General features: G+C 38.0%; 1 protein-coding gene across 2 annotated transcripts in view; it reads left to right on the top strand.

Moving 5' to 3' along the window:
* The window catches only part of STK32B (serine/threonine kinase 32B), a gene marked incomplete at both ends in the record, with an annotated part of 167,693 nt that overhangs the window by 100,883 nt on the left and 49,477 nt on the right, over positions 1-17,333 (top strand). For both annotated transcript variants that reach the window (XM_080634177.1, XM_080634178.1), the window contains one exon: positions 14,026-14,063. In XM_080634177.1, the coding sequence (XP_080490303.1) occupies positions 14,026-14,063 (38 nt within the window). The remainder of the gene's footprint in view (positions 1-14,025; positions 14,064-17,333) is intronic.

Raw genomic sequence — 17,333 nt, 5'->3', positions numbered from 1 at the left:
AGCACTTTTCTGCAAACCTACTGAGCCACAGAAACACTTTGCAGATGGACCTCAATGTAAACACTTGCCCTTACATGTACAGAGAGTTGAACGCTAATTAAAGCTTATTTCCCTGAGTCCCAGAGTACTTTACTGCTGAAACTAAGAATTATTAGTTTATAGGTAAGTGTGTCCATTTCCAGCCAAAAGTCTTTTATCCTATCGTTATTTTTAATATTTGCTTTTGGAAGACACAGTGTCAAAAAGGAATAGCATATGAGATATAAAGCTGAGAAATTAAATTATTAAGACTTAGTTGTCTAGATTTTTGAACATATACATTAAACCAGTGTAACTCTTTAGTTAATGGGAAGAATGGTTGTGCTCATTCACTGCCTGCTTTTCCATCCCAAGAAATACTTGGTCATCAGTTTCATTATATCAGAGAAGACTTTATCTCCCTGAGATGAAACGTGGCTCCAGTTGTACAAAAGCAGCTCTGTGTAGCAGTGCCAAGTTCCCTAGATGCCACAAACAGCTGGGTTTGTAATGGCTACTGTCTGGAGGAAAACGAGGAACCCTTGGGATCCTCTTAACATCTCCCTCTTAACCTCAGACATCCCCCCTTAACCTCACCTGGACAGAAGACCATACAGAGCCTCAGCTGCTTTCATGCTGCAAACAAGGAGGATGTTTTATTTCATATCAGCAACTAAAAATATCCTTAAGCATGCGAGGTATTTTAACAACAGCACAATTTATCACGTATGAAGGATTGCGTTTTTCGTGGTGTGAGGTGACGTCCAACAAGACAATGAGCACCAGAAGCGCGACTCCTGTAAGAGGCTTAAATACCTGCCTGTGCTTCTGTGATAACGCATTACAATAACTCGACTCGAGAACATCCCCAGTTGTTTTTGTAATTTCACACAGCATGCAAGATGTTTCTTATGTCTTTAAAAACTTCTTGCACAGTTCACCAAGACCTAAATGAAGAGTCTGTATTTTTTTTTTATTTGACAGTCTAAGCAAGTGGATATCTATCCAACATAGCCAACAGAACCTAAAAAGCTCATCCAAAAATAGATAATTTCTTTACACTCCAATGAGCATGTCATTTATACATCCGTTGACCATGAATGGGAATATAGACACCTAATTCACAGTGGAACCTAATCCAAGGATCTTAATCTGAGAGCTGAATCCTGTCTCTATTTTCCATTGAACAAGTAGCAAGGATAATATTTTCAGTGCAAGTAGATACTGTAGCAGAAGTTGCTCTGCAGAGAGTCTAGTTTAAACACACCTTCACCAGTACTATACTCTTGACTAGTAATTTTAAACAGGAGGTTGCTACTACAGTCTGTGGACTCAAGTAGTATTGCCAGTATTTCATTCCTTACCCAGGTTCATCAAAAGAAGTTGGAATTTTTTGATATTTGATTCCAAGCAATAGGTTATTGACAGCTTTTATAATAGGGAGACTTCTTAAAAAGGTGGTGTATTGGAATATGAGTTGTGGTTTGGGTCAGATGTAGCCTATCGAGTCTCATCTACCTTAAACGTCAATCTGCTGTTTAAGTACATATATATATATAACACATATATATAAAACATATACACAACACATATACACATATATAATGCATATATACATACATACACATATATAACCTCCTGTTCAAATACACATATTTATTGGTCTCTGAGTTTCTTTGTAAATGTTTTTTCTTAAAAGCATCCAAGTTATTTTTAGAGGTAATTTATTCATTTCTTTCTAGGATAGGTGAGGCTGGAGGTAGACAAGTGTCGTGAGACTTCTGTTTAAAACATTAAAGATTGTTTGGAGGGATCAAATGCAGCATAAAATCAGATATTTGATCCTCTGTTTTATACAATTAATCCATCTGTTTGTGGATTTCACAAGACCTGCCAGCTGCTGCTGACATTCAGGTGGTAGCAGATTTCTTAATCATTTATCAAATACAATTTTCTTTTCGAGCACAGACTTTGCACCTCCTATCCTAGTCTACTGCAGCTAAATTTTGCATATACTAAGTCAACAAAACCACCCAGAAGAGGAAGCATACACAGAACATCAAAGCTCACTTGACTGTGGAACATATTCAGTCTTCTCTCAGTGATATGTCCTGGTTGTGTGTATTATGGGGTCTGAGGTGGTCAATTTGAGGAATAAAGGCTGAAATATTTATATCCATGGTTCTCATGTCATGAACATGAGACAGCAGGAGTTAATGGCAGTGGTGGGGGAGATGGAGAATCTGACATTCATGCTAGCGTTTGGGGTTTCAGATCAGAGTGAACAAGATAGCATTGCTGAAACTTGGATCAGCAGAAGATGTTCTTAATGGGAAGATTCACTGCTGCAATGAAGGGATGACTGCCCAGGCACTAGCTGAAAACCTGAAACCTTTGGAAGTTGTTGTCACCTTTGCTGGCCTGCACGTGAAGTTCACCATGCTAAATTGTACTTTAATTGCCAGCCATGTTGGCTGTAATTAATTGCATTATGGTATGGAGGAAGGAGACATTATTAAACAATGTGATATTATTGTGGAGACTGCTCTTTTAGCGAGCATCTGATGAGCTTCTACATATAAAAGTCAGTAGGACTTTTAAGGTAAATTGTAGGCATATGATACAGTAATTATACAGCATGAGTAGTGGCTGAGTTAAGCACAAGTGTATATTTTACATTTTGCATATTTTCAGCTGAAAAATGGAATATATCGGTTTATATTTTATTTTTGAGTTTGTTTGATAAGCTGAGCAAACTCGGGGATATCTGATGCATCTGAATGGATCTATTCTGTATCTCATGCAGTAAAAAACAAAGGAGCAGCTATATGAATTTCAGTCACTGGCTGAACACCACACTTTGTACGCTAGCTTTTTACAACAAAGCCAAACATGCTTCTCAATAACAATGCTCTCTTGATTTATCTTTAAGCGGAGGACAAATGTCATCAATTTCTTCTCTCATTTAGTTTCACACGTGGATTTCTGCCTGTGTAAATTGGAAGAAGGCCTATGCCTTTTACTGGAAAGAGTCTGCTACTTGTGCAATTGCTGGTATATGCTGAGTATATTCTCCCCCTTATTCCTAGCCAAAAGCTCTCACATGGTATCATGGAAAGAGGCATCACCATTGCAATGTGTATGCTTTTTAAGTGGACCAGATAATTCTTTCCAAATGCTACACTCCAGTTAGCATCTAGTGAGTTGTGCATTTCCCATGGTTATTAGAGATGTCACCTGTACTTGAAAGCTGTAGGGGTAATGACCCTTGTATTGGTACACACAGAAGGTCTCAGCAATACTTGATGCTACAAGACAGAAAAGATCAAAGTCATCAGCTGTAAGATTATCAACAAATTACTGCTATGTGATGATTCTGCATGGTTCCTCCACGTGATCTGGGGAAGCATTTGGCTGAAAAGACTTTTTACTTGAAATGTGGTGGGGTTTTGGCATCATCACAGTGTTGACAGTGGTTCAAGGTTCCCCTTAGATAAACCCAAAAGTCCAAGGGTTGTAGTCATGCCTAGCATTAGCATTAGAAAGCAGTTCTAGCAAAGGAAGTGGCACATTTGAGTCCTTCAGGCAAGATGAAAACTAACCATCGATTGCCTGCCAAGTCATTTGTGCTGTTAAATGTTCACTTGGAACAGAACCACTGTGTCCAGAAGTGAATCCTGGATAACATAGTCTGTGCTTTGTTATTAAAAGCTCAGTTTACATGGCTACAGTGGTATTTTCCAATCTCAGTCTCTGAGACATCATAGAGTGCAACACAGGGAAGGCAAAGTACAGGTTCACATTCTCCTTTGGACATATGCTTTTAAAGCATATGAGAATCTTCACCCATTTTTCTTGCTATTGCAGTATGTAATCAAATTTGTGATACAGTCATATTGGATCTTCAGAAAGAACAGTATAATGAAACATTCTGTGTTTAATATTTTAATCTTAATTTAGCATCTCTGCAAATTCAGGAGCTGAACCTAGCCAAAGAAACTATCATCTGACTACATGTATCCAGACATACGAAGTATAGGATTTGTGTTTTAAAAAGTTCATTTTCTTCTATCTGGAATAATAATATCTACTGCAACTATTTCTCTAAGCTAAAATTGACAAATACAGTGTTTCTGAAGACCGCTGTCCATTCAGTCAAATGTAGATATCGTTACTGCCACCTATTGTTACAAGTAGAAAATTGAAGGTATTTTCATAATCATATTTTTCCAAATGGAAATAAAATTGGAAAATAAGAAGCATATTCCAGTTGAGGTATTTGTAAATGAACATGTTCTGGTGCCTTCTTTGACAACTTTATTTTCAGAGCTACATAAAATTGGCTTGTACAAGTGCTAAGAAAATCCAAGATCTTCATGGACACCTAGTAAAAAATAATACTAAACTAAACAGGAATCAGAGGCACCACAGAGCTTAGCATCACAGTAACAGATTTCTATATATCTGGGTACTATAATCCCAAGCTTTGAGCCATGTGTCCAGACACTCTTTAAAGGAATATAGGAAAAGGTAAGATCTTCAGAGGCCTTCATTAGTGAGGGCTTTTTCACTTGTCAAAATTATTACAGCAGCTACATTTTGCATACATACTAGAAAATGATCTTGTTGCCACACAGGTTGCCACACTGACGGAAAAGGCTCCAAAGTGCGATAAAGGACTCGATGATAGGATTCTGATTAGTATCGTATGAATGCATGCTAACAGAAAATTAGTTGGAAGTAGCTACGGATTTTTTACTTCTGCATTAAAGCCCCAGGAGTAGGAATTGCAGAGAAAATGAAAGATTTCAAATAAAAGTGACAATTTTAAATAAGAAGACCCAATAGAAACATTTTTCTTGCCAGGCTTACTGACTGGTTGAGTACTTCAGGTTTGTGAATAAAGCATCACAGACCGTATTAGAATAAAATTACATATACATGATTGGTGGTAAATACATTATTTGGGTTTGCATGTATAGAATCTCATCAAAGATGTTTCAGTTTTGTGGAATGATTTTCAAATCATAGAATCATAGAATAGTTAAGGTTGGAAAGGACCTTGAGATCATCTAGTTCCAACCCCACTGCCATGGGCAGGGACACCCCACACTAAACCATGCCACCCAAGGCCTCATCCAACCTGGCCTTGAACACCGCCAAGGATGGAGCATTCACAACTTCCCTGGGCAACCCATTCCAGTGCCTCACCACCCTCACAGTAAAGAATTGCTTCCTTAGATCCAATCTAAACTTCCCCTGTTTAAGTTTGAACCCGTTACCCCTTGTCCTGTCACTACAGTCCCTAATGAAGAGTCTCTCCCCAGCATCTCTATAGCCCCCCTTCAGATACTGGAAGGCTGCTATGAGATCTCCACGCAGCCTTCTCTTCTCCAGGCTGAACAGCCCCAACTTTCTCAGCCTGTCTCCATACGGGAGTTGCTCCAGTCCCCTGATCATCCTCGTGGCCCTCCTCTGGACTTGTTCCAACAGTTCCATGTCCTTTTTATGTTGAGGACACCAGAACTGCACACAATACTTGTTTCACACAGATTTCTCTGGAATTCTGTTTATTTCTAGATCTAGAAGTTGTCTTAATGATCCCTGTGAAATTTGAACATGTGATTAAAGTATCATAGAACTACTAAAACACTGTGATGAAACCAGGTTACCTTTCAAGTTGTAACATTTGTTAGTCTGAGCCTTTCTTGAAGGACAGTTAATTTTTCTAAGACAGTTGATATCTATCCATCCACATACATATATTTATTCGAAAAAAATTGCAGTCTTCTAGTGAAAGTTGCTGATTCTCAAACTGTATCTGGTAAATCACTGCAAAACTACAAATTTGGCTCCATGCCTTATTTGGAGTCTGAAACACAGTTTTTTTATTCCCCTGGATGGAAACAGGGCTGACTAAGTCAGTCCCACTGGACAGAACTTAGACCAATTAATATTTTATATTTTAGGCTTTTTGACATTTGAGACGAAAACAAGACACTAGAAGCTATGCCCTTTGACATTGTGAGTCCTCTGTGTATAACAGGCTCCAGAAAGTGCAAATGGAAATGGTTGAGTTGATGAAATGAATTATTGTACTCTTCGCTTCTCAGAAGATAAATTTATGCATGGACATCCTGGTGCAAAACAGCAGGTTTTTTCGCTTTCAAGAAGAATTAGTGGATCTCAGCTGTGCTAGAATTTTCTTTTTTCTCAAGAGAGAAATAGCTAAAAATGTACATACCTTCTTATTTATTCCTATAAATGTCTCAGGTCAGCTAAATCCATGCAACAGTAAATTACCTGTGTAAAATGTCTCTGGTTGTCAGTTAATTAGCCCAAGTGTAAATATGTAAAGATCAGGATCAGCACATTAATTTTTCACCATCTCAATCACTTGTTTCTGCATTTACGGTCCACACCAGTAGTGGCTTTTATTAACAGACATTGTTTCCTCATTCCTGTTTTAGTCAGACACCATGAAGTGTGAAAGCCTATTTAATTATCCTTATGGCTTGATCATCAGATGTGGTGCCTTGAGGAAACACCTCCAGATTTGTACAAACAGGCATCCACAAGATGTACTTCTCTTTACAGGCCTCTCATAGTCTAATACTACATCTTCTTGGCTAATTTCCAATTTTATTGAAGTCTTTAAATTTCAAAATTACAGTGATTCACAGGGTCATGACACAGCATTCATTAGAGCAGGAACATAAGGCTCTGGGAGTCTTTTTATGAAAGGACAGTAAATGGCAGCAATTGCTGGTGAGATTTAAGTGAGGGGTGTGTGAACTGGCAATCAGGGGGCTCAGGCAGTCAAAAGTCTTTCAGTCCCAGCCATCTGATAAGAAATAGCAGTAAATAACTCTGAGATTCTTCCTATGATTTTGTTTTTATATAATTGAACATTTCTTGAAACTTGGAAGGATGTTAGTAAGGAACAAAAAGCTAAAAAGATAGATGAGTGATGAGGTGTTGATGAAAAGAAGAGAGGAGCAGCCATTCTTGATAGGTACTCTGCACAGCTCAGCTCTGAAGAATGCATAATTTCTGTGCTGCCCTTACAGAAGCAAAACACCTCTGACCAAATTAATCTCTTGCCTGTATAGTATATATTGACTTTTCCTTCATTTGAAGCTTCAACAAATTTGCCACGAGAAAACCTCACTATATATGCACTCACTTTCTTTATGAACTGCACACCTTGGACATGTGTATTATTTGTGAATCTAAATATCACATAGGAAGGAAAATAAGGTCCCTATCTGTGAAAATCAGAATTTGTTCAACTTTCCATGATTAAGAGAAATCAAGAGAAATTTATAATGTATGTTATGGTTCACTTTGGTGTTCTGATATAGTGATAAGTCTCATGTGAATTTGAATAATCCATAGCTGAAACTTTTATTTCCCAACTCATTGCCATTTTTACAGCTGTTAAGAATGGCTATGCAGCTAATATTAATCTTAATAAAAATTGTCCAGAGATACTCATGCTATATTAGTTTATTATTATGTAGCAGGTATATGTTTGTGATCTAATGTGAAACATTGGTGTGACTGACTAAACCTAAATAAACCCTAATAAAAAAATAATGCTCTCATAAGGTCTATTCTGTAGTATATAAATATTATATGCTACTACTATATGTTCTGTAATATATAAATATAGTATATATATGGAAATAATTGAGAATAATTTAATATTTGAGACAGTCAGGTAAACTGAGTTTACCAGAATTATCCCTGCATGATTTCAGGTTGCTATCCAGAAGTTGTTGCTTTTTATTGTGATTTTTTTAATGGTAGCACATGTCTTTTGGACAGTCAATGCAGACTTCTGGTCTTCATACAGCATTGCCTGTATCCAAGAATGCAACCAATGCTCACCTTCAGCCATGAGTGTTTCGACTATTTTGACAAACAAAAGGCAAAAGGGATCGTGAAGGTCATTGTAGGTTAAAAACTAGTTAATGTGACTTTCTGTGATCTTAGCATAATTTTTTTCCCCCAGTAAAAACAGTAACTTCAAATGCCTGTTTCTGCATAAAGCAAAAAAAGTATTAAGATAAAATAACAGCTGCATAATTAGGAAAAAAGCCTTTAAGCTCAGTATTTCAAGGTTTATCCTACATGACGTACAGTTAGATTGTCAGCACTAACGAGAAAAGAGTATGAGAAAAACTTTATTAGGGTTGAAACTATGCCTGCTGAAGCCAATGTGATCCTTCCATTGACTTCAGGGGCCTTTGCTGGGTCTTGCTTCTTTTACACCCTTATGAGAATCCAAATTCCATCTATTTTAATTTCTCTGTTGCATATTTTGAAATGATCACTGAGAAAAAAAACCCATAACATACTGCAAATGCATAGGCTACCTTAACTATAAGGCAATTAATTTTGGTGATGCACATGTAAATATGGACTCACCACAGAATGAGTCAAGCATATCTTGTAACTCATGGAGTTTCATTTCAATAGGCTCTAGATATCACCACTCCCCCTGGAAGAGGTTTGTTACAGGCTGTAATGCTGCACATGGTTTATAAGAAGCTACTTAGTTGCTGCTCCTGATCTGAAGGGTGGAGGAAGCCCTCTTTTCTCCATGCAGAAATTGTCTATACATAAAAGGTCGTGGGAAAAATACCAGGTTGGAAAAGACCTCAGGAGGTCTCTAGTCTAACCTTCTGCTTAAAGCATGATCGGATACAACATCAGACCAGTCTTCCCAGGGATTTATGTAGTCATGTCTTGATAAACTCCAGGGATGGTGACCACACAATCGCTTTGGGCAGCCTATTCAACTGCTTTTCTGTCTTTACGGTGAAAGTTTTCCTTTATATCCAGTCTGAGCCTCTCTTGTTTTGACTTACACCTGTTGTTCTTATGCTAGATTCTGTCCTCTGAATGAAAATGAGTACCCGTCTTTTATCTATTCAAATAAAAGCATTTGAGAGCTGCCTTTTAAAAATCTAAGACTTAATTTCATGAGTCTGTACACAACTGAGTTCTCTTTGTACATTACCTTTGGTTAGTGGAGAGTTGAAAGCTGAGCAGTCCTCATTCAGAGAAAACCAGCCATTGTTAAAAAGTGGAAATACTCCTAATAAGTCATGCTGGCAAAACTGCTATCAGCTGAAATACTCATAGACATTACTGTGGGATTTTAGAAGCTCAGCAGGATGGAAATGTGCTAATACATTAGATCCTGCTCTGAAGCAGCAAGGCAAAGAGTGAAATCTGTCAGACATAAAGTTGAAAGAATGTACTTTGGATTTTTGCTGATACAGATTACAGGGTTAGGGGTTATTACACATGTGAATTCAGACCCATCCAGTGCTGTTATTATTGGAATATTTCCTCTGACAGTTTAAAAAGGTGTTTGGACTGGCAAAGAAAAGCTGTTCCTGTGTTGGAAACACAGGAAATCTTTGGATAAAATAAGGAGAAAATACAGGCAAAAGCAAAAAAAAAATCATAAATTTAAACATGGCAGAAACTAGCACCGTGGTGTTTGGATGTTTGTTGAAAAATATGAAAGCAGAATAAAACAGATGGGCAGAGTTAGTTTTTCAGTTCTCACAGGTTTAAGGGAAAGCATAGATCTTGTGTTTGGCATTATTACAATGTGTTTCAAAAAGGTGAAGGGAAGACAGCATCTGTACTTGCTGTAAAGTGCTTTCCTAAATCAATTAGACTAATCTTAGCTGGAGGAACTCTAGCTGGTAGTTCTGTTATTCACATCAATGGCTAAATCTTTGTTTAAGCCTCTGCAGCGTTTTTGCGCAATTATGTCTTGTAGTAATCAACTTGAGTTTAATTCTCAGTTGTATAAATAAAAACCCTGTTTGTTTAGTTCACTTCAGTTTTATGAAATATGAACCTTGCTTTCATCTTCCAAAAGCAAATAGAAAAGTTCTAATGACCATCTAGATACTATTTATTATTCGATACGCCTGTCACATCACATCTTGCAGATCTCTCCTGTTAACTAAACAAAACTAATCTATTTGTTCTTTACTCTCAGGGAATTTTTTGTTCAGCCTTCTCCAGATCTTTTAATTTTTTATGGTTTTCCTTTAGATACTACAAAATCAGGTAATCACAAGGGCCTACCTTTGTCTTAAATTATAGTGTAACACCTTTATTTTCAATATTTTTCTGCAGCCTACTTAGAATTATTTGTTGTCAATGTGAAGTGGTAGTCAATGAACCAGCTGCTACCTTTTTTCCTTCACAAAACTGGGCAATTCATGGTTGACTTCCCCAACCACACAAGCCCAGGTATCTTCTGTATCCAGACTATGAATGAGTTTGCTCCTTTCAAAAGTCCTTCAGTTTCTCTTATGAGAAACTGATTTAAGATACTTGTATTATGAAATGAGTGTTTCAATTCATTCTCTTAGCTAGCGATATGCATAACAGGAAAACCCTGAAGTTAAGCTGCTGAATTTCACACTCTGTTGTTTGAACATGCTTGCTAAGGGGAAAAATGTTATCTGAAGAATTGATGTGAAGTCAAAACAGAATTTTACTTACTTAACATGTTTGAATTTAAACTGCCTAACTTAAAGAGGATTTATATTTTGAATCCACCTTCCCACATAAACAGTATTTTTACCATTTAAATAAATTTAACTACTGTATTTATTTAAAGAAACTAGCTGGGTTTTGTATAACAGATGCTGGAAGCCCTCTATTTTGAATATATCCGGTAACTTTAATTGCAATGCCCCTAGACCTGCGGTCTTCCCCTTGGCTGTGTTGAACGCTCCCTGCCCTGCACTTAGCAGGCAGTGGTCAGTGCAAGGGCAGAGCAGTAGCCTTGTTGCTCTGGAGTCTTTCAATAAGCTGCCTCTGGAGAGGAGAGCTTTTAGTGGCATGCTGTAAACTGGGAGCAATCACATAACAGAGTGCTGCTGGAAAGCATGCTCTGCACAGTGAGCCTGCATTTTGCTTTCATGTGCCATGTGAATCTATGCATCACACACATCTCCAGGCATGTGATCCCAAACCAGCAGCATCTTACTTAAAAAAACTGGTCATCTTCTGACTTAAGGTAGCTCATTACTTTTACTTGCTGTAAAAGCAGTTTAAAATAGCCTGTTTTGAGATCTGAGACACAGTTAAGAGTCTATCAAGTTGCCCCAGGGATTGAGGGGTTGAGCTGCTCTGTGCAAGGGATACACGGTTGTACTTGCCCCCAACTACAGTCCTGCCTCTGAGCAAAATGAGTGGCAGAGCCACAGTGGGGAAAATCCCTTAGGTGGGAAAGACCTTATGGTCTGTGTGCATCTGCATCAAGTATCAACCACTGCCTGAATTAGTCACAGAAACATAAGCACAGAGCTAATTTTAATACTCGACTTTCTCAACATTACAGATGCAACTGCATGAAGAATATATTTGATGATACGCACAGCTGTCTTTTCTGATGCAATAAAAAGTATGGTCTATTTAATGGTGTAATACCATACCAGATATTCAAATTATTTAAACTCACCTTGAAGAAAACACAAAAAAGGAACAGTCTTGTAACGAGCAATCCCTGGGTGCATTGTTATACACATGGCAGTAGCTCATAGAGCTGAATTTCTCCTTTTCATCAGTATTACTCTCAGTGAAGCACTAATGGTTGTACCATTCAAATTCTTGTTTTCTTAAACTTGGAAAACCAGTTTGGAGTGATGATGAATGTATCACTGATTTTAGGAAGCCACAAAGGCCCTAATGTACTTGGGTGTGCCCCGTGTTGTTTTCACCCACCTGAGAAATGCAGAGTCAAACTGTGCTTGTTAAACTTTGTGAAGACAAAGTTTAAAATGCTTTTATAAAGTTTTAAAATATTAAATTCAAGAGACTAAACTATGACACACTTCTTTCCATTGAAAGTCACTGGTGTATTTTCAAGATGAGAATCAACCACAAATATTCAGCATGACAGCACAATTCCAACTCTTATCAGAAAATGGTTATCAAAAACCAGAGATTGTTGATACCTGCTGAACAGTAGCTCTTCCAAAACTCTCATCGAGAGATTAGATGTAACATTATATATAAAAATGTATAGATTTTCCTACAGTAATTCAACCAGAGAAGTTTTATAATATAAGCAAAAATATTTAATTCTACAGTTCACCTGTAACTGACAACTTCACTCATGCGAAATGAGGTCAAGGAAAGGTTTTTGATATGGTAAATGATATGATAAGTCAGAGTTTGGAGGTTTGTGGGTGATGTGGGCTCTAGGAGAGATTTCTCCTTTTGTTACACATATAACTAGAACTGCTACTCAATCAGTTATAGATAACCTGTAAGCTGTGCAGAAAAAGTACAGTATTTCTCACTGATACATCAGTATAAATTTAAATGTCTATTCCAGATGGTAATTCATAGTGAGATCTTTTTCCTTACACAGACATATCCACATTATTTCCAAAAGTGCAGGGAATGATTCAAAGTAATTTCTTATTTGTCCCACTTTTCCCCAGCTGCTGCTACACAAATTGTAAACATAATCTTAGTGTACTTCACAATTTCATGTGATTGTCGGGATGGGCTAGACAGCTTGGAATTCAGAATAGCAAACTATAAGCTGCCTTTTTTGTCAATGAGGGTGTGATGTTGGAGTGATAAGTGAGCTCGTTTCATGCAAGAAATATACATATTGTAATTGCTATTGCTATCTTATTCCTGTATGATATTTACTTCAGAAGTCATTCTGATGTAACACATTTTCCTCTTGCAACTTTTCAGTTTTCTTCATTCCATTTACAGGCACATTTAAAAAAAAAAAAATCTGTTAGAAAATCTAAGTATGTGTTAGTATGTATTTCAGTCAGGAAAGGATTTTCTAGGAAATGTTTACATTGGAATAACCAAGCTATCCTTTGGCTAAAAGAAATTGCACTGGTGGAAGTGTTTGGAGTTCATTTGCAGATTCATTCAACAGCTTATTTTGACAGTTTATGGTCCCTTGACTTTCAAGATTAGTGGAAAATGCAGTCCAAGCAGCAAATATTTTGCTCAAGGTGGACTATAATGCATTTCCCACTCCGGCAATGCTGCACCAAGAACACGGCTTCAAAACTGTATAAAGTGCAAGCTGGCAGGGAAAAGGCAGGGCCAGCCAACACCACTGCATCACAGTCACGAAGCCATAGGGTGAGCCAAATCAGGAACAGATCCAGGCTGGCAAAGAGAAGAAATGAGTTTCCCCTAGAACTGGTCTGCACTACGAGCAGTGACGCTGGACCAAGAAAGTGGGTGGGAAAAGCCATCTCCATCCCTCCTGACAGCAGCATGAATGTAGGTCAATGGAAATGATCCTGAAAGTACAGCTATCTAGGGTGACGTTGTTCCCTTGTGCCAAGAATGACAGAGTTGAGCTGATGTTTCAGCACATCATGATCTCCATCTTCCCTTATCCCTGCTCCTTTCCTCAGCATCGTACCTGCCATTAAAGACAGACAAGTGGGGATTCAAGGGCTAAAAAGAATGCTGCTTGACTTATCCAATTAGCATAAGATAGCTAGCAGGACTGTACAGTGTGTGAGTGATCATGCATGTGAGCATGGCCGATTAGTGGGGTCTGGCAGAAAAAGAAGACCACTGATGTTTCCAATTAAATGATTTCTTAGGTCTGTCAAATGCAGAGTCCCTGAGGCAATCAGGCACCTCCTAGATGTAAATCTTCCATCTTCTTGTTCCCTTTGCTATAAAGAATAAAGCACATAATCTTGAAAACCAAATCCATGTCAATGCTAACCATCTGAATACAAAACCACATGAAATTGAAACCTAGGAAGCCTCTTTATTATGCATGTTTTCTCAGGGCGGTAAAGAGATGTAGATAAAAATCATCTGCCTTAATGTGTGATATGGTTTTCACTGGTTTTATAATGATTTAAGTGACTGGGTCCTCATACCCAGATGGGCAAAACTTTGAAATTGTGGGCTTTCATTGGATATGAAAAGTAATGCATTCCTTTCCTCATTTTACAGGGACATCAAACCTGACAACATACTACTGGATGAGCATGGTAAGTGAATATTGACTGCTTTCTCTAAGATCTCTCTAATTCTTGAGATCTCAGTGACAGGCTTTTACGTCCTTTGTACATCAAATTCAGGTGTTGATTCCTACCTAAATCTGGACTTCCTTTGCAAAGGCTGTCTGACCACTTTGAGGGTTTTGTAATTTCCTCTTCTACTGATAAAAGCTGCTCTGATATTTGCAAGATGTGAAGAAGAAAAAATTTAGTGTGTATTGATATATCGAAATCACCAGGGACACCTGGTAAAAAGAAGTTAATATTTTATTAACAAGATTACTGTGAATCACTATAACCCCTTTTTAGGGGTCTACCAGTAGAACAGTACTAAGCACTTATTTTCTCTTTTAGAACTTCTGAATGGCTAAGGAATTTCTTACAACAAATTATTTCTCATGTAGATCTCTGAAATTGCTTTCCTAAATTTATATATGGAATTTGGAAATTTACCTCTAAGTCTGCAAATTTTTTATGACTCTGCATGTTCTGGTTTAAATAGCATAAAAAAACCCTAGACAACACAATCCGCTTTGAACTTTCAGTACTGATTCCATGATCTCAAACATAAAAGTGTGGTATGAAAAAAACCCAGCTAATTTCTTGAAAGTTAAATTTGACGCATACAAGCTGTCTATGAAGTATTTTGCTAAAACCTCATGTATCACAGTATCACAGTATCACAGTATGTTAGAGATTTGAAGGGACCTCAAAAGATCATCTAGTCCAATCCCCCTGCCAGAGCAGGAACACCCAAATAAGGTTACACAGGAATGTGTCCAGGTGGGTTTTGAATGTCTCCAGAGAAGGAGACTCCACAACCTCCCTGGGCAGCCTGTTCCAGTATCTTTTAGCAATTATTCATAGGAAGAACATGAGAAAATGCAGGTAAAGAAGGCATTAACCTTGTATCAGTCAGAACAGAAATGTGTACCAGAGGAAGACTACATGGAAAAAGGAGAAGCATGTTTGCTACTGCAGGAAACTCTTGTTGTGCTTTGTTCCCCACAGAAATTGATTAAAAGGAGTTAATCTTTGAGAAAATATAAACTTGAAATTATGCCAACGTTAGCATTATTTTTCAAAACCCATTGCAGAGCTGCTGTGTATACAAGTTAAAGTTGATTAAAGAGGTAACATTGCGAACAGCTGGAGTTTGTCCCTGGGAATATGGAAGCCAACAAAGCTAAATAATGTTGGAATTTTAAACCATTTAATGTCTCAGACCCATCAAGGTTAACGTTCCCCAGACACTGATATCAGCAAATAAGCATGAAACAGAAATCCCTTGTCTTTAAGTACTGTGTGAATTAAAGATGTCAAAGTCAACATGAAATCACTATTAGTGTGTTAAATCTCTGATTGACAGCCTTTGAAGTAAGATTATCTCTTAGTCTTATCTCTCCTTGCCCCTCATCAAGGTCAATTATTGCACACAATTAGGCTCTTGCTAGGGCTTTCTTAGGGGCTCAAGTATTGCAGAGTAGAAGCTACACCAGAGTGAGCGATGTGCTGCAAAACGAAGGTCTTTTGGTGATTATAAGTTGTTCAGCAACAAAATTATCTGTAGACAGTACAGAAATTTGGGGATGGATAGCCCCTTTTCTGCAAAGCAGCAGAATACTGCTCCCTTATAGCACACCTGCAGACAGGTGATGAAACAAGCATGCTTCTCCAGACTTGCTGACAGACCTTGGTCAGCACAATTAATCAGCTCATGGATCCTTGCTTCACAGATCTGTTGTGTGGATAAGGGTACACGCTCTTCAACTCACTAAATGAAGGAACACCATTTGGACAGATGTCTGTATCCTACTCGTCATCACAGGCTTCCTTTACAGATAACTGAAGACAAAGACACGTTTTAGATAATCTGATCTATTTTGGATGTCTGCACTACATGCCAGTATCTATTTCTCTTTAGTGACTAATATCTACACGTTTTGAGTAAAGATACAGATATCCACCATACAGATGTATGTTTTGCAAGATGAATGCTATCCTTGAAGTCCATAAATGCTTTTATTAAGCTGCAACGTTGTAAATCATCAGATTTCACCTAATGGAAAAATGTGTTGAATATGTGCACCATAAATAAGCTGTAGAGGAAGCATAACAAATTCACCTAGTATGAGTCTAACCAGGTGCACAGGAAGGAGCTTTATTTTAGCCTGTGGCCTCTAATATGACAGAACAGTTTCCTGTATGCTTAACTTTACCTCTAGGTCTTTCTTACAGTTCATTAAACAAGCTGTGCTTACACAAGGTATTATGGTATTGGATATGCACAACATTTAGGACTGTGAGTTTGTCTTAGTGAGTTAGATTTCTTTGACTTCACTGAAGAAACCTATTTTGGCTGAAGTGTAGTGTTATGCCATTCACATTGCCTTACATCTTCAAGCAGTTAAATAGACAGACTTTCATAACATATATCAGGATTATAGATCATAGATATTTCTGCTCATTAACACTAGTTTCACTGCAGTTTATCTCTACGGTTTAGGGAACATAACTCAGGAATACAGAAGTAGTGAAACAGGAAATTTTTCTTAAGCCATGAAAATCTGATGTACAAGTAAAGAATATGAAAATGTATACAACATAGTCAAAATAATTCTAGGAGAGGAAGCCTGAATTTTCCTATATACATCTCGACACTGCTGAGCACAGGTTCTCATGCATCAGTGGAAATAAATGATTGGCAATCATGAGAAGCATAATGCTACATGAAAATGGGGTAATTAGCTGCTTAAAATAGTATCACAGTATCACAGTATGTTAGAGATTGGAAGGGACCTCAAAAGATCATCTAGTCCAATCCCCCTGCCAGAGCAGGAACACCTAGATGAGGTTACACAGGAATGTGTCCAGGCGGGTTTTGAATGTCTCCAGAGAAGGAGACTCCACAACCTGCCTGGGCAGCCTGTTCCAGTGTTCCGTCACCCTCACTGAGAAGAAGTTTCTTCTCAAATTTAAGTGGAACCTCTTGTGTTCCAGTTTGTACCCATTACCTCTTGTCCTATCATTGTTTGCCATTGAGAAGAGCCTGGCTCCATCCTCATGACACTCCCCCTTTATATATTTATATACACTAATAAGGTCCCCCCGCAGTCTCCTCTTCTCCAAACTATAGAGACCCAGCTCCCTCAGCCTTTCCTCATAAGGGAGATGCTCCACTCCCTTAATCATCTTAGTTGCCCTGCGCTGGACTCTTTCCAGCAGGTCCCTGTCCTTCTTGAACTGAGGGGCAGTTCAGTT

This window comes from Psittacula echo, assembly GCF_963264785.1.
Source record: "Psittacula echo genome assembly, chromosome: 1".
Taxonomy (NCBI): Eukaryota; Metazoa; Chordata; class Aves; order Psittaciformes; family Psittacidae; genus Psittacula; species Psittacula echo.
The sequence above is the reverse complement of the archived record's forward strand: the minus strand, read 5'-3'. Positions and strand labels throughout refer to the sequence as shown.